This window comes from Lucilia sericata, unplaced genomic scaffold, assembly GCF_015586225.1.
Source record: "Lucilia sericata isolate MDLA Ls3-8-SP2 unplaced genomic scaffold, ASM1558622v1 Contig001007F_arrow, whole genome shotgun sequence".
NCBI classification, from domain to species: domain Eukaryota; kingdom Metazoa; phylum Arthropoda; class Insecta; order Diptera; family Calliphoridae; genus Lucilia; species Lucilia sericata.
Window position 1 is genome coordinate 9910 of NW_023994989.1, and position 22591 is coordinate 32500.

At 27.8% G+C, this 22591-nt stretch overlaps 1 protein-coding gene across 1 annotated transcript; it reads left to right on the plus strand.

The window, feature by feature from the left end:
* Positions 1–1964: 1964 nt before the first annotated feature.
* LOC119609573 lies at positions 1965–22587 on the plus strand. Its single transcript, XM_037964418.1, has 5 exons — positions 1965–2118; positions 18686–19655; positions 19722–19934; positions 20004–20264; positions 22304–22587. The coding sequence occupies exons 2-5, from the start codon at positions 19017–19019 to the stop codon at positions 22412–22414; spliced, it is 1224 nt and encodes a 407-aa protein (XP_037820346.1). The 5' UTR covers positions 1965–2118; positions 18686–19016; the 3' UTR covers positions 22415–22587.
* Positions 22588–22591: the final 4 nt, after the last annotated feature.

Consider the following 22591-nt stretch of genomic DNA (forward strand, 5'->3'; position numbering starts at 1 on the left):
TACCAATATATATTCTGTGAATGTACATTCCTTTTTAACTCAAGCTTTTTTGGACGAATCCCACATATATATAATTGACTCAGTCGGAAACTTTAAAATTGTTGAAAGAAGAAGCTTTTCATTAAACTTTAGCTAAAAAACTTTTTATAGTTCTTTAACTCAGACGGTAACTTTAAGAAGCTTTTCAATAAACTTTAAAGCTTTTCTGATAAAATGTTATAATGCATATTACCGGAATGGGTTTTAGTTTTATAACTAAGATGGAAACTTTAAAATTTATCAAAAAAGCTTTTCAGCGAACTTTAACCAAAAAGCTTTTAAATAAATTTTCCTAATATATTGCCTGAATGAATGTTATTAGCTCTTTAATTCAGACGAAAACTTTAACTTTTAACAAAAAAGGCTTTTCAGCAAACTTTAACTAAAAAGCTTTTTGATAAATTTTTGTAACACTTTGCCTGAATGGATCTTAGTTCTATAACTCAGACTGAAATTTTAAAATTTATCAAAAAAGCTTTCAGATTACTTCAACTAAAAGCTTTTTTTCATAAATTTTATTAATATATCCCCTAAAATGTTGTTTAATTCAGACGGAAATTTTAAAATGTATCAACAAAAAAAGCTTTTTAGCAAACTTTAACCATAAAAGCTTTTCTGATAAATTTTAGTAAAACATATTGCCTGAATGGATCTTAGTTCTATAACTAAAATGGAAATTTTAAAATTTATCAAAAAAGCTTTTCAGCGAACTTTAACCAAAAAGCTTTTTTGATAAATTTTATTAATATATACTGAATGGCTATAAGTTGTTTTACTCAGCAGGAAATTTTAAAATTTATCAAAAAAAAAAAAAGCTTTTTAGAAAACTTTAACTAAAAAGCTTTTTTCATAAATTTTACAAATATATACTGCCTGAATGGATTTTATTTCTTAAACTGGGAGAAGGAAAACTTTAAAATTTATCAAAAAAAGCTTTTTAGCAAACTTTAAGTATAAAGCTTTTTTGATAAATTTTACTAAAACATATTGCCTGAATGGTTCTTAGTTCTGTAACTGAGACAAAACCTTCAAAAATTTATAAATATCTTGAGAATAAATTAAGATTGTCCTAACTGAAAAGCTTTCGTTCAACTGCAATGCATTAACTAAAGTAGGGTAATGCATTATTCGACTATAACCTCAATTAACTTTATATTAAGCATGAGTATTTTTAAAAAAATATTTTGTATTCAAGTTAAGCGTTAATCAAGTATTTTTTTCTTGAATTAAATTTATTAGTTTGAGTGTGTGTGTGTGATTATACACTGGCATAGAAGTTCGTAGCTGACCTTCGAAAGTCTGGTCGGGAATATTGAATTTTATTCAGTTTTAATTAAAAGAGTAACATCTTGTTTTTTTTTTCTTTCTTGAGAGAGAGCGATAGTAGAAGCTTAAAAGAGAAATCAACTGAAAATGACAAATAAATAATTTAATTTATTGAAAAAAAAACATCAAATGAAAGATGTTTGCAAAAACAATAATCAATATAGCAAAAGTAAAAAAAATTCATAAAAATTTATTTTGGAACAAAATTTTTTAAATTTAAAACTTTTTAATATCTTATCTTTTATGAAAATAAAACATTCTTTTTACAAATATTTTTCTATAAATGCATTATTATATTAATTATAAACAAAGTTCAAAATGACCACCTTCATTATTAATTTTATTTTCAAAAATTAATAAACTCATAAGTCAAATAATTTATTTTTAGAATGTAACTGGTTTTTTTTAAATGCGTGTTTTAAATCTAAATAATTATATATACAAATTTGCCATTCACTTCACAAAACGAAAAAAAATAAAACAACAAAAAAAGCTCTTAATACTATTATTAATTCTATTTACTTTTGTTTAAATATTTGTTTATCGATTTTTTTTTCACTAATTTTATTTTATTTTTTTAAATTGTGGTTTTCTTTGAACAGGAAATACTTGGTGAATCTGAAGAACTTAAATCATCACATAAAGATATGAGGCGCTCTCAAAATCAATCGTCACATTCCTTAGGGAAGTACACCAACCCTCGGCGGAGGCCATACAGGCCAAATTGGATAACTTAGTTAAGCAACAAAACGAGTAAGTACTTAAACTTAAAAAGGTTTTTAAAAGTAATTTTCCAAAATTCTAAACCAGCAACGGTTCAAATGTGATTTATATAGGTGATTCATCAAAAGAGCTTAAAGCTCTTTTCTAAATTCCAAAACCTCTAGCTTTGTACATGCTACATTAAGCCTCGGAATTGAAAATCCAAAAGCTTTTATATATTGCTTAATATTGATCAACAATAAAAGCTTAAAGTAGACATTTTAATAAAGCTCAAGCTGGACTTAATATATCTACGATTAGAGCTCGTGTTAATCCTTTAATAATCAACTTAATATATTTATATACTTGATACAGTTGAAGCACAATTTAGATTACTTATAGACCTATGACTAAAGCACAACCTAAACTGTTCATAGACCTAATGTTGGAACTGTTGGAGCTCATTTTAGATTACTTATATACTTACGATAGAAGCTTGACTTATTATTCAATCGGATCTACAATTGAAGCTTAATGTTGTCTATTAACGAACCTCAAGCACATCTTAGAATACTTATTGAACTATAAGAAAAACTCGTCTTAGACAGATGTTAGAACTATAATTGAATCTCGACTTAGGCTACTTATAAACCTGTAATTGATGCACAACTTAGACTACTTAAAGACCTGAAGTTAAAGCTCGTCTTATACCCATATAGACCTATGATTGAATCTCGACTTAGGCAACTTATAGACCTGCAATTGAAGCACGACTTAGACTACTTATAAAGCTATAATAAAAGCTCTTCTTCGACAGATGATAGACCTATGATTGAATCCCGGCTTAGACTACTTCTAAAGCTGCAATTGAAGACCAACGTAGTCTAACCTAAAGACCTGAAATTAAAGCTCAACTTTGACTATTTAAAGACCTACGATTGAATCTCAACTTAGACTACTTTTACAACTATGCTTAAAGCTCGACTTAGACTACTTTTGGGGCTGTAAATGAAGCTCGCCGTAGTTCACTTTTAGAGCAACAAATAAAGCTCAACTTTAACTACTAAATGATAGAATCTCAACTTAGACTATATAGAGATCTAAGATTGAATCTTAACATAGACTACATATACAGTAACAATTGAAACTTGACTTTGACTATTAACAGGCCTACAAAATTCCACTTAGACTTCTTACAGAGCAACATTTTAAGCTTTACTTAGACTTCCTTCAGAGCAACAATTAAAGCTTGACTTGCTTGAATATGTACGGACCTACATTTTAAGCTCCATTAAGACATCCTACAGAGCGACAATTGAAGCTCGACTTAAAGTACTTACAGAACTACATTTTAATCTCTACTTAGACTTTCTGCAGAGCAACAATTGAAGCTTTAATTTGACTACTTATAAACCTACAATTTAAAACTCTACTTAAACTTATTACAGAGCAACAATTGAAGCTTGACTTTGACTACTTTTAGACCTAAAATTTAAGCTCTACTTATATTTCTTACAGAGCAACAATTGAAGCTTGACTTTGACTACTTAATGGCCTACTTTTTAAGTTCTATTTAGACTTCCTGCAAAGCAATAAGTAAAGCTCGACTTTGAATATTTACAGAAATTCATTTTAGGCTCGAGTAACATATTTACAGAAATTCATTTTAGTACAGAGTAACAGTTAAAGCTTAACTTTGACTACTTACAGATCTAAATTTTATGATCTATTTAGACTTCTTACAGGGCAACAATTGAATTTCGGCTTAGACTACTTACAGACCTACAATTTAAGCTCCGATTAGACTTTTTACAGAGCAACAACTGAAGCTTCCGCTTTAACTATTCGCAGACTACAGTTTAAGCTCTACTTAGACTTCCTATAGAACAAGAATTAAAGGTTAACTTTGACTACTTACAGGCCTACATTTTAAGCTCCTCTTAGACTTCATACAGAGCAACAATTAAAGCTCAACTTTGACTACTACAGATCTATATTTTAAACTCCATTTAGACTTCCTACAGACCAACAATTGATGCTCAACTTTGACTACTTTCAGGCCAACATTTTATGCTCCATTTGGACTTCCTACAGAGCAACATTGAAGCTCGACTTAGACTACTTACAGACCTATAATTTAAGCTCCACTTAGACTTTTTACAGAGCAACTATTGAAGCTCGATTTTGACTTCTTACAGACCTACTACCACTTAGACTTCTTACGGAGATTAAAGATCAACATAGACAACTTATGGATCTTCGATTGGATCTCAATAATAGCTCCATTATAGAACTACCATTAATGCATAACTTATACTGTTTTCAGATCCACGAAAAAAGCTCAATTTAGACAGCTTTACAACATACTATAAAAGCTTAAATAAAACTACAATTAAAGCTCAGCTTATACATTATTTACCCCTGAGATTAGAGCTCAACTCAGACTACTTAAAGAAGTACGATTGAAAGTAGTCTTAGACTAATTAAGGACTAACAATGAAAGCTTAATTTAGAACTATTTACAGACCTACGATTGAAGCTCAAAAGATATAACACAATTTAAGCTCTGTTTAGACTATTAAGAGCTCTAAAATTAAATCTTGACTTAGACCTATAAAAGTCCCAAGATAACTACGATTTTATCTCAGCCTACATTACTTATTGATCAAGAATTATAGCTCAAACTAAAGCTCAGCTTAAACACCATTTAGCTCTGTGATTACAGCTCATCATAGACGAATTAAAGAACTATGATTGAGGCTAGTCTTTGACAATTTACGGACTTAAAATATAAGCTTTATTTAGTGTTATTTACAAAACTACGATTAAAGCTTAAACGAGACTACTTAGAGAATTACAATTCAAGCTTTATTTAGATTGTTTGAACTATTAAAAGCTCTGTAATTAAAATCTTGTCTTAAATTACTAGAAAACTAGAGTTGCGGATTAAGAATCCATGATATGAAATTTAAACTTTTACAATCTTTCACGAGCGAATCTGCAATGAGAATTCGTTTCTTTCGCGAGTGAATATTGACAAGAAATTAACAATCAAATTTAAAATAAAAGAGAATTTTGGGGAAAAAATTTGACTTGAATTAGTAAGAATCGAATGATAAGAAAAAATTCTCGAATTTATATATTCGCGAGTGAGAAATAATAAAACGAAAGAATAACAAACTGTATTTGCATAGCAAAGTCAGACATATTGACAATTAGAAACCTTGAAGTCCATTTTATATATTTATTTAAAACTTTAGAATTTTGTTGTTTATTAAAACATTTGCACTTAACAAATTATTTACAAAGTCTTAAAAAGGTATTTAAATAATGACAGACACATAATTGTAGTTAATTAGAGAAATTTCTCATTATCTTAAAATTTAATAATATTAACCTAAGTATGTATATGTATGTGTTTTGTTTATTTACATACTTTGTTATTGTTTAAAGAAAATACACTTGCCGGCAAAATATGAAGTATAGAAATAAAAAGAAAGTGTTGAAATTTAGTATTTAAACTCAGAATGGGGGGCAGAAATTAACATAAATTTATCGTCAATATACTTTAACATAATTTCCAATATGTTAAACTATAAATATGTATTTATGTCTTCTGCATTACACTGCAGTTCTACGCTTAAATGTCGAACAAGTAGTTGGCGTGTTAGTTGTCACGTTCGATTAGGTCCCAATCTATTAGTTTGACGTTTGAACGAAATAAAAGTTAAAAAAAACACATTTTCAGTTCTGTGTATTTGAACAATAATACCAAAATAACGTATAAAATGAACAAACAATTAAACAAACAAAATAAAACATAAAATTGAAACGCAAAATGTATATTTTGTCTAAAATCTGTTGAAAGGAGAAAAAATGATGTCATATTTTTGAGTAAAGTTGTTTTTCAAAAAAAAAAAAAAAAAAAAAACTCAAATGTATTTTTATAAATTACTAAATTTGTATTTGTTTATCTATTTTACTGTCCGTCTGGCTGGTTGGCTAGCGGCGTTTGATATTGAAATGCTGTAATTGATTTAAAAATAATTGCAAATTTCACTTGTAACATTTTCAATATTTATTAATTTTAAATGCAACATTTTCAAATTGCTAATTCTGTAAGACATTTAATTATACCCTACACCACTTCAGTGGGGAGGGTATATTGGGTTTGTGCTGATGTTTGTAACGCATAATAATATTGGTTCTATACCCACCTTAAAGTATACCAATCGGCTCAGAATCATTCTCTGAGTCGATTTAGCTATATCCGTCCGTCCGTCCATGTAAACCTTGTAATCAAACTACAGGTCGCAATTTTGAAGATAATTCAATGAAATTTGGTACATGATCTTCTATTGTCCCAGGGACGAAGCCTATTGAAAATGGTTAAGATCGTTCCATTATTTCACCTAGCCCCCATACAACTGAACCCCCAATAGGGCTTGTAAACCTTGTAATCAAACTACAGGTCGCAATTTTGAAGATAATTCAATGAAATTTGGTACATGATCTTTATTGTCCCAAGGGACGAAGCCTATTGAAAATGGTTAAGATCGTTCCATTATTTCACCTAGCCCCCATACGACTGAAACCCCCAATAGGGCTTGTAAACCTTGTAATCAAACTATAAGTCGGCAATTTTGGAGATAATTCAATGAAATTTGACACATGATATTTTATGGTACCGTAGACGAAGCCTATTGAAAATGATTAACATCGGTCCATTATTTCACCTAGCCCCCATACGACTGAACTCCCCGAATAGGGCTTTTAAAACTTTGTAATCAAACTACAGGTCGCAATTTTGGAGATAATTCAATGAAATTTGGCACATAATCTTTTATGGTACCGTAAACGAAGCCTGTTGAAAATGGTTTACATCGGTCCATTATTTCACCTAGCCCCCATACAACTGAACCCGCCGAATAGGGCTTTTAAGTTCATAATTATGTTTAATATACTCATATATCGACAAAAAGCTGCAAAAACCAAGTTTTTATACAGATTTGATGACCCTCACGAATTCCATAATAATAGGTTCTCATATGACCCTAGCCCCTATGAAAAGCCCCCATCAAAATTTCACTTAAATGTCCACAATTTATTCAACAATAAACGGCTTAAGTATGTATATCTGAGGCAAGGTAACAATTCAATTTAAATGCTTTATCATGGCAAATAAATCACATTATATTTTTGTCAAAGGTGTAGGGTATTATATGGTCGGCCTCGTCCGACTATAATTTCTTACTTGTTTACTTTTATTTTTGTTTTTAAACAATAAAACATTTAAATATTAAAATGTTTTTCAATTCCAAATGACTAATAGTTATTTTATCTATATATTTCCTTTATAATTGAAATTTATAATTCAAAGTCATTTTTTTATGTGATTAAGTTTTTAAGCATTTTTGTCTTTAAAGTTTTAACAGACAGGTTTGGTATGCAATTCGTTTGAAAACGTTAAGACCACCTATAAAAATACAAACTGACTGATATGTAACGTTAAAAAATAGTTAAAGAACTACCAGACAGACCATAATATAGACACTTCGGAAAAACATAATTCCTAAATCTTGAAAAATAGTTTGCATAATTAGTTCCAAATAAATGTTAAATAGTTCAATGTCTTTCTTTTCATACCACATTAGACAAATAGTCTTCTAGATCCAAATGATATTTGAATTTCCTCATCTTCACTTTCATGTACATACATATACATATATGTTCTAATTGTGCTGTTCACATTCTTTGGATACTTTCTTCTACTATTTAGTACAGTCGTCTATAAAGTTGTTAATGGGTTTTATTTTAGTGCGACGTTAAAACAAAATGATTTTATTTCAAGTTTGACAATTTTTTTCTTTCAATTTGCATCTGTCTCTCTAATTGTTTTGTTAAAATTAGAATATGAGAATTTTTCTTTTTAAAGTTTTAGAATTATTTTTATTTTTGCATTTTACAAATTTCTCTTCTTTTTACCATCTGTGTGTGAGATCATTGACAATAGATAAGTTTAAGAATAGAAAACAAATTAGGGTGGTGGCAAAAAGTTTGGGTTTAAAGTTAAAGAAGTCAGAGTTACTTACTAATCTAATTAGATCATAAACTAGCCTATAGACTAGACTATAGACTAGACTATAGACTAGACTATACACTAAACTATAGAGTAAACTATAGACTATACAGTAAACTATAATCTAAACTATAGACTAGACTATAGAATAGACCATAGACTAGACTATAGACTCGACTATAGAGCAAACTATAGACTATACAGTAAACTATAATCTAAACTATAGACTAGACTATAGACTTGACTAAAGACTAGACTATAGACTAGACTATAGAATAGACTATAGACTTGACTAAAGACTAGACTATAGACTTGACTATAGAATAGACTATAGACTAGACTATAGACTAGACTATAGACTAGACTATAGACTAGACTATAGACCAGACTATAGACTAGACTATAGACTAGACTATAGACTAGACTATAGACTAGACTATAGACTAGACTATAGACTAGACTAGACTATAGACTAGACTATAGACTAGACTATAGACTAGACTATAGACTAGACTATAGACTAGACTATAGACTAGACTATAGACTAGACTATAGACTAGACTATAGACTAGACTATAGACTAGACTATAGACTAGACTATAGACTAGACTATAGACTAGACTATAGACTAGACTATAGACTAGACTATAGACTAGACTATAGACTAGACTATAGACTAGACTATAGACTAGACTATAGACTAGACTATAGACTAGACTATAGACTAGACTATAGACTAGACTATAGACTAGACTATAGACTAGACTATAGACTAGACTATAGACTAGACTATAGACTAGACTATAGACTAGACTATAGACTAGACTATAGACTAGACTATAGACTAGACTATAGACTACTAGAGACTAGACTATAGACTAGACTATAGACTAGACTATAGACTAGACTATAGACTAGACTATAGACTAGACTATAGACTAGACTATAGACTAGACTATAGACTAGACTATAGACTAGACTATAGACTAGACTATAGACTAGACTATAGACTAGACTATAGTCTAGTCTATAGCCTAGTCTATAGTCCATAGACTATAGTCCATAGACTAGTCCATAGACTAGTCTATAGACTAGACTAGACTAGACAGTTAATTCTATTAAGTGTATAGTTTAGTCTAAAGTTTAGTCTATAGTCTAGTCTGTAGTCTATATTCTAGTCTAGTCTATAGTCTAGACTATAGTTTAGTCTATAGTTTAGTCTATAGTTTGGTCTATAGTTTAGTCTATAGTCTAGTCTATAGTCTAGGACTTGGTTATAGACTAGACTATAGACTAGACTAAACTATGGACTTGGTTATAGACTAGACTAAACTATGGACTTGGTTATAGACTAGACAATAGACTAGACTACAAACTGGACTATAGACCAGACTAAAGATTAGACTATAGACTAGACTAAAGATTAGACTAAAGACTTGAACTATACACTAAACTATAGACTACACTATAGTGTTGTCTATAGTGTAGACTAAACTATAAACAGGAGTATGCTATAGTCCATAGTTTACTCTATAGTTTAGTCTATAGTATAGTCTATAGTGTAGTTTATAGTTTAGTCTATAGTTTACTCTATAGTTTAGTCTATAGTCTAGTCTAGAGTTTAGTCTATAGTTTAGTCTATAATTCAGTCTGTAGTTTAGTCTAAAGTTTAGTCTATAGTCTAGTCTATAGTTTACCCTATTGTTTAGTCTATAATCTAGTATATAGTTTATAGTTTACGCTATATTTTACTTTATACTTTAGACTATAGTTTAGTCTATAGTTTAGTCTATAGTCTATTCTATAGTGTATTATACAGTTTACTCCATAGTTTACTCCATCTACAGTCTAGTTTATAGTCTAGTCTATAGTCTAGTCTGTAGTCTATTCTATAGTCTAACCTATAGTTTAACCTGCAGCCTAGTCTTTAGTCTAGTCTATAGTGTAGTCTAGAGTCTAGTCTATAGTCTAGTTTATAGTCTAGTCTATAGTCTATTGTATAGTCTATAGTCTAGTCTATAGTCTAGTGTATAGTCTAGTCTATAGTCTAGTCTATAGTCTAGTCTATAGTCTAGTCCTAAAGTCTAGTCCTATGTCTAGTCTATAGTCTAGGCTATAGTCTAGTCCTATGTCTAGTCTATAGTCTAGGCTATAGTCTAGTCTATAGGCTAGTCTATAGTGTAGTCTATAGTCTAGTCTATAGTCTAGTCTATATTCTAGTCTATAGTGTAGTCTACAGCCTAGTCTATAGTCTAGTCTATAGTCTAGTCTATAGTCTAGTCTATAGTCTAGTCTATAGTCTAGTCTATAGTCTAGTCTTTAGTCTAGTCTATAGTCTAATCCTATAGTCTAGTCTATAGTATAGTCTATAGTATAGTCTATAGTCCAGTCTATAGTCTAGTCTATAGTCTAGTCTATAGTCTAATCTATAGTCTAATCTATAGTCTAGTCTATAGTCTATATCTATAGGTCCTAGTCTATAGTATAGTCTATAGTATAGTCTATGTCCAGTCTATAGTCTAGTCTATGTCTAGTCCACGATGGTCCTTCAAACCAGAAAAGTTGTATTTTATACCAAAAGCTTTGAATATAAACCAAATTTTCTCGCTTTATTTGAGGTACCTCCCTATTTCAGATACATACACACGTAACAACTTTTAATAGTATACACGCACATGTAAGCTACGTAGATACCGGCAATTCTTCTTTTTGCCGCTCTCTAACAACAGCAGCAACACTATTTGTACTCTTTTTTGTGTTTTTAACAATAAAAACAGAAATATACCACCACAGTGTGGTTTGTGAGCCACTTGAATTTTATTGCAGTGCAATTGAACAAAACAAAAAAATTGTTTTATTTATTTTGTTTGTGTTTTTTTTTTTTTTGTTTTCGTTTATTATTTATTTTAGTTTTGTTTGTTTGTTTAATCATATGAAAAATTTGTTGTTGTTTTTTTTTTGCTTTCATTTATTTTTTGCTGTTTTTTGTTGTCAACGGCAATGAGGTAATCGCGTAATTATAAAATATACTACTACTATACTGTAAGAGTAAGAGACATAGTGTTAAATTTTAGTATTTAAATTATTTTGAAATATTATTATTATTATTTTTGTTGTTTTTGTTGTGTCTAGTTATTGTTTATAACAGTTTGTTTTTTTTATATAGTTTATTATTAATTTAAAATGAGCAACGGGTTATGTAGGGAGAAAGAGAGCGAAAGTTTTAGAAAATTCAAGAGATTTTTAGAATGTTTTTTTGTTGTGGTGTTTGTGGTTTAAAATAACCGGCTTTTTTTGAATAATTATTAGCAACAAATTGTTTTATGCTGTTAGAATTAGTGGGGTTATCTTAGAAATATTTGGATAAAAGTTTTTTTTTTTTTGTTTGCAAGCTTTTTATATGAAAATTTTAATTTCTTTTAAGTTTTAATTTATTATCTGGAAATATTTCCGAATATTTTTTTTAATGGTTTTTTAGTTTTTTTTATATGTTTCACTTACCATTTGATAAATTGTTTCCGCATGAATGTTGTGAGTTAATTTGTTTAAAAAGCTCTCTTAAATTTTGTATCCAAAGCTTTAATGGAGGTGAATTTCTTTGCTATTTAAGAGATTTAATTTTTCATACAAGTTGAGTTTTTTTTTTTGTTTGGGTGAATTTTAAACAATTGTTTTTGTATTTTGCCAAAAAAATAATGACTACATCTTAGCGATCACTACATTTAGCTATTTCCGTATATTTTCACTGCAAAGCATTCAGTTTTAAAATAGTCATAGAAATAAGCAGACGTGTTTTTACTGGATGGCTGGAAGTTTTAATTGATTATAAAAAATAAAAGCTGAAATAAAAAGCAAAAAAGGAGAAAAAGAATATATAATATATACTACACGCATAAAGAGACTTATTTAAGATATCTAGTAGTAGAAAAAAAAAGAAAGCAAGAAAAAGTACCAGAAAAAAAGTGACAACTAATTAAATAACCACAATTCAAAGAGCAAACTACAAGTATTTATTGTCCCAAAAAAAAAAAAAAAAAAAAAACATAATTACTTTTTGCTTAATAATAACTAAATAATTTCTTTGATTTTTATTTTCTTAAAGATTTTTGAAGCAAAATACACACTTTTTTTCGTCAGCAAGGAGTTGCATTAATCATAACGTCTGCTTGTGGATTACCAAGGCGTATGATTAATGCTTATTTAAGCGGCTTGCAACTAAAACTGCAAAGGAAAACAAGTTTTTATTCAAAAAATTTTTTTTTGGTGTTTTACACACTCCAACCTTTTTTGCATTTAAAAATTAAGGTTGTGTTGTAGTGTTTTTTTGTTAAAAAAAAATTTTGTATATATATAAAACATTGGCCGTTTAGATTTCAATACCTACAACAACCTACTTTAAAAATCCTATATTTTTTTTGTAAAACCAACAAAAAAAAACAAAAAACTTGTTACTTGAGACGTCTACAAAACAAGGTGGGTTCTAAGAACAAAACCAAAGCTTATAAAACCACTGTTTTAAACTCTTCTTTTTGTGAACAAAAAGCAGCTGAACAAGTTAGTTATTAATTCAGTTCAGTTGCGGAATTCTTAAAAATTAACGCGTGTCAGGTCGTTTACTCTTTTTTCTTTTCCTTTTTTGGTGTTAAAAACATCCCCTTTTCTTTCCCCTTAAATATTATATTAAACAAAATTGACCTAAATATTTGTTAGTTGTCTAGTAACAAACATTGATCAAACTAGAGCAAAAGAAAGCAACCAAAAAGTAACTTAAACAACAATTTTGTACAAAATTCAAATTAAGCCATAAACAAAATTTCTTTAAATATCATTAAAAATGCCAGAAAATAAGTTTAAAAAAAACATAAAACTTAAACTTTCTATTTAAAGTCTGCACTTTTGTAGAATGGTTGGGAATGGTGTTAGTAATTTCTTAAGGAAAGTTCATTGTTTAACAACAACAAGTTTTAGAAGACCCCCAGATATCTTAGGCAAGCAAATGAGATATAATTTCTTAATATCGAGCCCTAAGCTATGGAGTTAAGAGCAAAATTAAGAAAAAAAAAAACAAGATTTCTTTAGAAACTGTACATAATTCGGATAGTTTTTCTATATGTAAAGAGATGTACTTAGGCAATATGTATAGCAAATGAAAGATATTTAAAAGACCTTTCATATGATATACATATTGTCTAAAAAAATAATTATATATTCGAAGATATAAAAAAAAATCCGAAAAAAATAAATTTTTTCAAGATCTAAATATAATTCAGATATTTTTTCGATATATTTAGATAAACATAGGCAATATGTATATCAAATGAAAGATATTCAAAATACCTTTCAGTTGATATACATATTGTCTAGGAAAAGTCTTATATGTTCAAAGATATAATAAAAAATCCAAAAAAAAAATTAAGATTTTTTTCAGAATCAGAATACATTTCGCAAGTTATTCTATATATATAGATATACATAAGCCATATGTATAACAAATCAAAGATATTCCAAATACCTTTCATTTAATATGCATATTGTTTAGGAAAAGAATTATATATTCGAAGATATAAGCAAAGCATCCGAAAAAATCTAACTTTTTTAGGAACTGAATATTTTCAGATATTTTTTCTATATATTTCAATATACATAGGCAATATGTATAGCAAAAGAAAGATATTCCAAAGACCTTTCATTTAATAGGAATATTGTCTAAGAAAATAATTGTATTTTCAAAGATATAAGCAAAATTCCGAAAAAAATAAGATTTTTTCAGAATCAGAATATATTTCGGATGTTATACTATATATATGGCTTTACATAAGCGATATGTATATCAAATGAAAGATATTCGAGACATCTTACATTTGCTATACATATTGTCTAAGAAAAGAATAATATTTTCGAAGAAAATTCCGAAAAAACCTAGTTTTTTCCGGAATCAAAATATATTTCCGAAGGTTTTATATATATGTAGATATGCTTAGGCAATATGTATATCAGAAGAAAGGTATTGAAAAGAGCTTTCAGTTGATGTACATATTGTCTAGGAAAAGATTTATATTTTCGAAGATATAAGCAAAATTTCGAATAAATCAAGATTTCTTCAGAATAAGATTAAATTTTGGATTTTTCAAATATTTCGAATAGGCAATATGTATATCAAATGAAAGCTATTTAAAAGATCTATCAGTTGATATACATATTGTCTAGGAAAATAATTATATTTGAAGATATAAGCAAAAATCCGAAAAAACCCAAGTTTTTTTCAGAATCAGAATATATTTCGGATGTTTTTCTATATATTTAGATATACATAGGCAATAAGTATATCAAATGAAAGATATTCAAAAGGTCTATCATTTGATATAGATTGAGTCTGTAAAATAAGCTACTTGTTAAAGAAATATCCAAAATTATGTTAAAAACTAGAATTTTGAGGATTTTACTCATATCTTTAACATTTTTGAGCAGAATTGAGAATTTAAGAAAATTCTTTAACTGTCTGCCTATAATTTCCCTAACACACTTATTTTCTTAAAAAATATTCCAAATTTTATGATTTCCAACCATAAAATTCTATAAATCTTTTAAGGAATTTAAAAAAATTTATTTCTTCAGAAAAAAATTATTACGCCTTAAAATTAAACCAAATATTAATTGTTGTTGTTTTAGTTTCAAAAAAAAAAAAAAAAATTATACAAAAAACTCTTTTTTCTTTTCTAATGGCAGTTTGCCAACTAGAATAATATCGAGAATAAACACAATATTTTTTTCTTTTTGGTTAATCTTTCAAAACACATCATCATAGTTTTGACACTTTTTTCTTGTTGTAGCTGAAATGATAATTTCATTTCAAATTTTTATTTCGATATTTTTTTCAAATGTTTGCTGCTGCTGTTATTTATTTTCACTTTTCAAGTTGTTGTAAAGGTCGCTGTCATTTGTAATTAATTATAAAAAATAAATACAACAACAATAGCAAATTTTTTTGAGACCATTTACATTTAGTATTTGAAGGTTGTTGTACTTTTAATGGTATGTAGAATTAAAAAAAACATTTGAGTTTATTTTGCTCTTATTTTTAAACAAATTTCCAATTTCATGGTGATGAAATAGATGTAAACTTTTTTTCTTTAGGTTTAAATTTTTATTTTTTTAATTTACTACAGAATTAGTTTTGGGATTAAAAGGAATTTTATCTTCACTAAGGAATTTTTTTTGTTTGATGTTCTGAAGATTAAAAAATATATTTTCAAAATATTTACAATATGTCTGTGTTGAAAACAAGTTTCTGAAATATTTAATATTTATTTCAAATGAAAGATATTTAAAAGACATTGTCTAGGAAGAAAATTATATCTTCAAAGATATAAACAAAATTCCGAAAAAATCAAGATTTTTTCAGAATAAAAATATATTTTGGATGTTGTTCTATATATATTGATATACATAGGCAATATGTATATCAAAAGAAAGCTATTAGAAAGAACTTTCATTTAATATACATATTGTCTAGAAAAACAATTATATGTTCCAAGATATAAGTTAAATTCCGAAAAAAAACAAGATTTTTTCAAGATCTAAATATATTTCAAAAATGTTTTCTATATATTTTGATATACATAGGCAATATGTATATCAAATGAAAGATATTCAAAAGACTTTTCATTTGATATACATATTGCTCAAGAAAATTCCGAAATTTTTTTTTTCACAATTTGACTATATATTCTCGGATGTTTTTCTAGATATATAAGGGCAATATGTATATAAAAAAAGCTATTGAAAATACCTTTCATTTAATATAGATTTTGTATTGAAAAATAATTATGTTTTTTAAATGTAAAGACATTTCAAGTTAGCGATAGTTTTAGATGCTTAAATCTCTGTCAGATCGTTAAAGTCCGGGGTGGCAATAAAACGTTCCATATTTTGAACGGATAATTGAACTGAAAACCTTGTCTTAAGTCTCAATAAAACCAAATTGTAGTATAATTAATGAAAAAAACATTTAAGGCAAAGAATTATCTGAAAAAGCATATATTGCGACTAATAAGACTTCAGTTTAATTACAAGTTTCGTCATAGTTACAACGTTACATTTTTGAATAGAATATTGAATAGAAAACTTTGCCTGAGGTCCCAAGAAAACTAAATTCTAATAAAATTAATGAAAAAGCATTTAAGGCAAACAAATTTCTGAAAAAGCAGTTAACTATCGACTGATAAGACTTTAGTTTAATTAAAATTTTCGTCATAGTTACAACGTTCTAACTTTGAACATAATATTCAATGGAAAACCTTGCCTGGAGTACCAAGAAAACTAAATTGTTGTATAATTAATAAAAATCATTTAAGGCAGAGAAATTTTTTGAAAAAATAACATCTTACTACCGACTGATTAGACTTCAATTTAATTAAAATGTTCGTTATAGTTACAACGTTTTATTTTTGAACAGAATATTGAATGGCCTGAGGTCACAAAAAAACTTAATTCTATTAAAATTAATTAAAACTTATTTAAGGCAAAAAAAAATTCTTTAGAAAACTTCTTATTATCGATTGATAAGACTTTAGTTTAATTAAAATTTTCATCATGGTTACAACGTTCTAACTTTGAATAGAATAATGAATGGAAAACCTTGCCTGAGGTCCCAAGAGATCTAAATTGTAGTATAATGAATGGAAACTCATTTAAGGCAAAGAAATTTCTTTAAAAAAACATCTTACTATCGCCTGATAAGACTTCGGATTAATTAAAATTTTCATCATAGTTACAACGTTCCATCTATGAACATGGAAAACCTTGTTTGATGGTGCCAAGAATACTAATTTGGTAGTATAATTAATGGAAACTCATTTAAGGCAAAGAAAAACAACGAACTAACTAACGACTCATGTAACTTCAGTTTAATTAAAATATTTGTCATAGTTACAACGGTTTAATTTTGGAATAGAATATTGAATTAAAAACCTGGCCTGAGGTCCCAAGAAAACTAAATTGTAGTATAATTAATGGAAACTTATTTAAGGCAAAGAAATTTGTAAACTAAAGTTGATTAAGGCGTCTTCAGTTTAATTAAATGTTTCGTCATAGTTACAATTTCGATTTAAAATATTACTAAGGGGAACAAAACTTTTTGTTAGAGTTAGTTTTTTGGAAAAAAAGCTATTACAATTTTAAACTACATATTTTGAAGAAAATCATTTATCAAAATTTTTTTTCCCAAAACTTAAAATAAAACAAATAACACGCGTTTAGCCACTACATACTAACTAAATTTAAAATCTGCAGTAAAAAATTTCCTCTACTAGATTTGTTGACATTATTATTTAATTGTCTCTGATAATTTAGTTTCCAAAAAAGGTGTGTCTGTCTCTTTCACTTTCTATGAACGAAATAAATAGCGATTGCCTGCTATCATCAAAATCATGACGTATGCCTTTTTTCACTCTAAATTTGAATACTACAACTGATTCATACCAAAAATTACTAAATATTGAATATGTATTCAAAATCCATAGTAACAGCAATAGCTACTTGAAAAAATTTTTTATTAAAATTTGTTGTTATTGTATGTTGGTTTAATTAATAAATTTTATGAACAAGTAAGCGCAAAAAGAAAGAAAAATGACGTCATTTATTAAAAATTTCAAAGATAAAAACTGTACGTTTTTTTTTCAATTTTTTCAATTTAATTTCAAGAATTAAAAATAACAAAAAAAACGCATATTAAAATCTAAAAATATAAAAACAAAATAAAAACACACATGATGAACAAAAAAAAAAAAAAAAAAAAAAAAAAAGACTTAAATAATGATGGCGGCTAAATTGAGGACATTTTTAAAGAATTAACAAGAATATAAATAAATAAATAACAAATAAAAACAAAACAAATTAATGTTTAAAACAAAATAAATTGAAAAGAAAATTTGAAAATGCGTTCAAAATTATCTCTTTTATTTGAGAGAGAGAAATTTTTTTTTTTTTCTTGAGAAAATGAGCAAATTTGTTTTTCTCTTGCTTTTGGGAAACATTGTTTAAGGCTAAAAGAAAACTTTTTTTCGGACTTTTTAATGAAATTGAATTTCGAATTTTCGAACTTAAGGCTGTTAGTGATCTTGAAGCTCCATAGGCCCTAGTATACAGTGTAGACAATATTGCGTTGTTCACTTTGAGCATAAACTTGTAGCTAAACAGCCACATTTACTTTTATACACGGCAAAATTGATTTTCAAATCCCAAACAAATCTGATATATATATATATTTTTATTGTGGATATTGTGGAAACAAAACAAAAACAAAAAAATTTTGACTATAATAATTGTGTTATGAATATAGAGCAAGAAATAAGCAGATTGCTAACGCCCCAAATATATACAAACAAAAAACGCCAGCAGACCATTAAAGAGTCATCGTTTTTAGCATTGAGAAAAACTAAAAATTTTCTTCACATTTGACCGCGTGGTTTTTCTTATAAAATTTTCTTATAATTTAACTAAAATTTGCATTTTTTTTCTTTTAAAATTCTTTTTCAACAGATTAAACGACTCTCTGAAAGAAAAGGATAGTCAGGTTGGTCGTGATTTGGATGAAATAGAGGCCATTTTCCATAAAATCTCTGCTTTACAAGATAAATTCAACAGTTTATTGGAGGAAATCCACGCTGTACATGCATTTGATGAGAACATTGTACAAACAGAAAGCAAACTCACAGAATTGGAGCAACAAGTTTTGGCCACAGTTAAGGAAGCACAAAGTTTAATCAAGCACACCAAGGAAACATATTTAAAGAAACAAAATCTAATACCCAGTGATATAGATCAGGAATTTACGGCATTGGAACTACTATCCGAACGTGTACAGGGCAATATGGAAACGAAACAGAAAGAATTCAAACGCGCCAAAACTGTACGTACAGACTATTTGGCGGGCGTAGATGAGATACAAAGATGGCTAATGCAAGCCGAAATGGAGGTACAAGATCGTACCTTGGCACCGGCACAAATGAAAGAACTATTGCATCGTATTAATCAAGAGATAACCGGCATATATGAACGTTTTACCATGGTCAAAACCAACGGACAACTGATCATTGACAATTGTCGCAATAGTGAGGAGAAACTTTTGGTACAGACCACCATAGATCAATTGGCTCAGCAGTTGGGTCAAGTACGCTCCTGGTTAGATGAAAAGAAACAACAAGTGGGTGATAGTTTAGATGCCTGGTCTAGATTTATGAATCTCTATCAGATTGTTATGTCTTGGGTGGCCGATAAACGTCTCTTCCTGGAACAGACTATTGAATTGAAAACCTTGCCTGAAGCCCGCACTAAACTAAATGATTATGTAGTGGCTGTGAAGAGTATTAAACCGATTGTTAAGAATTTAAGCGAAATGGATAAGGAATTGGAACACATTAGTCAGGTAACAACAGTGGGTGATCTCAAGGATAAATTGCAAGAAGCAGAAGAGGCCAAATTAACAGTGGAAGCTGTCTTATTAGAAAGGGTAAGCTGGAAAGGGGAGTTTTGAATATTTAATTTTAAATTGTAACTTATTTTCTTTATAATTTAGAATGCCTTATTGCAAGAAGCTTGTGAAGAATGGGATCAATGTGAACGTAAAATTAAGGACATACGCAGCTGGATAGAAAAGACCAAACAATCTATGGAATCACCACAACATAAAAAGAAACCGCTAAGAGATCAATTGGGCTATTCGGAAAAAACCATGGGCGATATTAATGTACAGAAAACTAAATTAAGACTGTCTATAGAAAAGTTAGAGGTAGGGACCTAAGAAATTGTTTAAACAATTAGATTTAGATTAGATTACTTGATTTTTGTTACTTTTTAGGTACATTTCAAGAATGGCATGGGTGGTGATCCACGCTTAAGTGAAAATGTTGATGAATTATTAAAGGAATTGGATGGTTTGGCGGTATTAGTGAAAACTAAATGCTCTAGCCTAGAAGAGACCCTACAACAAATCGATATATATCAACAGCAAATGCAAACCTTAAGGCAAAAGATCATACAAGAAGAACAACAATTGAGACTGGTAATGGCACCCACCTATTTGCCGCACGAACGTGAACGTGCTATGGCCGAACAACAGGTACGTTTTTATTTAAGTTTAAGTAGTAATTTTTTTTTTTTTGTTTGATTAGGTTTTTTTTTTGTTAAATGAAAGGTTTTTTTTAAAAAAAAAACAGAGTTTAGGTTTAAAAACTAGGTGAAAAGTTATGTTTTAGAGTTTTTAGGAAAATTCCATCATTTTCAAATGCATTTTGTATTTTAACCTGTAGCAAAAAAAAAACTAACTAAACAGCAACTTATTAACTGTTTTGAGAAACTAAGAACACTTAAGCTTTAGTTTTAAACTTTCAAGCAAGGTGGTTTTTTTTTTAACTCCCTTTTTGCACGGTGGCTGCATTGATGATTATTTAAAGTAGTAACATTTAAATATTTGATTTAAAAATTATTTTTTATGTTAAATTAGTTTTCTTTTAGTTTGTTTATATTAAAGCTAAAACGCCTACATTTTTTTCATATAAAATCCCCTACTATATGTTTCTAACTTTCTTTAACTTTATCATTATCATCATCATCTTCCTCATGGTCGTCATATTGCCATACATTTTACTCATTTATAATAATTAATAATTTCCTTTAAAAAAGCATAATCATTATAATCATCATCATCATCATTATTATAATCATCTATATTCCTTCACTTATTTGTATTTGTGTGTGTTTGGTTAGACATTTTAAGAAAATTTAAAAAAAAAAAACTTTAAAAAATTTATTTTATATTCTCCCTAGTAACTTAAATAGACATTTGTTTGAGAAGAAAATTTTCATAAAATATAATTTATCACGTGACACGTGCCAACAACAATTTATCTGAAAAAAGAGGCTAAATTTTGTGTTATACAGACAGACTTTAGAACTTGAGTATTTTTATAAATTGTTTAGCTAATTTTAGATTTTTTTTTCTTTTCGAAAATATATGTATTTTACCTTGAATAGGTTTTTTTCACTTGTTTCAATTTTATTTTAAACTTTAGGAAATATTTTAAAGTTATTGAAATATTTATGGTTAGTTTTTATAATATTTTTTATATATATGTAAAAATTTTATATTGCAAGAATTTTGCAATTAAGGGTAAGTTTTTTTTTTATATACATATTAATTTATAAACAAAAAAAATTTAAATTTTAAATAAAATATATTTCTATTTTAAAATTTTTAACTTGAAAGTCTTAAAATTGTTAGTTTAAATTGTAGCCAGAGACACTTTAAAAGTTGTTAGTTCAAAAATTCAAATTCACTTCATCACTTTTCATCACTTCTTTAAGCACTTATTTACATTCTAAACATAATACATTTCATATGGCTTATTTAATTAGTTTGGTTATGGTTAAAACTTAAAAAAAGCTTTTATTTAGTTTAATAATAATTTCTGTTTTTTTATTATGGGATTTTATTTTTTATATGGTTTTATTTTTAAGTTTATTACTTTTTTTAATTTGGTTTTTATTTTTGACGAAAAAAATATTTTCTTTTTTTTTTTTTCTTTTTATCAACAAAACATTTTCACTCAAAAAATATATAATTTTTATACAAAAAATATAAAAAAAATTTATTTAAACAAACAAAAAACAAAAAAAAAAAACTTGTCAAAAACAAAAACCTGGTGTTGTTGCTCTACTCTGCTAAATAAAAAAAAAAAAAAACAAAACGGTATTGGTATAAATAAATTATTGTCCACATTATCATTTTTATAAAAAAACTAAATTTTTTTATAAACAAATTAACTTAAATAACTCTACACTAAAATAAAACTTTCATTATATTAATGTAACTTTTTAACTGTCTTAATAACTGCTTGTTTAAATGCTTAACCAACTCTTTCACTCTCTCTCTCTCTATTACTCTTACGCTGTTTTTCTCTTTATACATATAATGATTGCCTTCTTCTTTGTGGGGTTTTATGGGGTTTTCTAAAACCTTTATATTAAATGCTTGTATTATATATATATATATATATTATAACTACAACTTTTTTTATACCTTGATGTCTCGCTCTCTCTCTCGTATATTTGTTTATATATATCATTTGTAATGAAACGTTAAAAAACAAAACTCATTAGGCATGTCGGGAACGTGTAAAGAATCTGCACTCAAAAATAACCGCTCGTAATGAACGTATTAAGCTAATGATACATCGTGGCACGCCCGATGAAACTGTATTAGAGTTATAGACCCTTTTATTTTTCTTTATTTTGGAACACCTCTCGTATTCTTTTTGTTTTCATTTAGTTTTAAGTCCTTAATAATAAGCAGCAGCAGCCACCGCTAAATACAAAGCAGTTTTGGTTTTATACTAAATTTCAAAAAAAAAAAAAAAAAAAAAAATTTCATAAAAATTTATTTACAAA

Coding starts and splice junctions, on each gene's coding strand:
- LOC119609573 (XM_037964418.1), top strand. CDS start 19,017: ATGGAAACGAAACAGAAAGAATTCAAACGCGCCAAAACTGTACGTACA. Junction 19,935..20,003: donor TGTCTATAGAAAAGTTAGAG/GTAGGGACCTAA, acceptor GTTACTTTTTAG/GTACATTTCAAGAATGGCAT. Junction 20,265..22,303: donor GTGCTATGGCCGAACAACAG/GTACGTTTTTAT, acceptor AAAACTCATTAG/GCATGTCGGGAACGTGTAAA.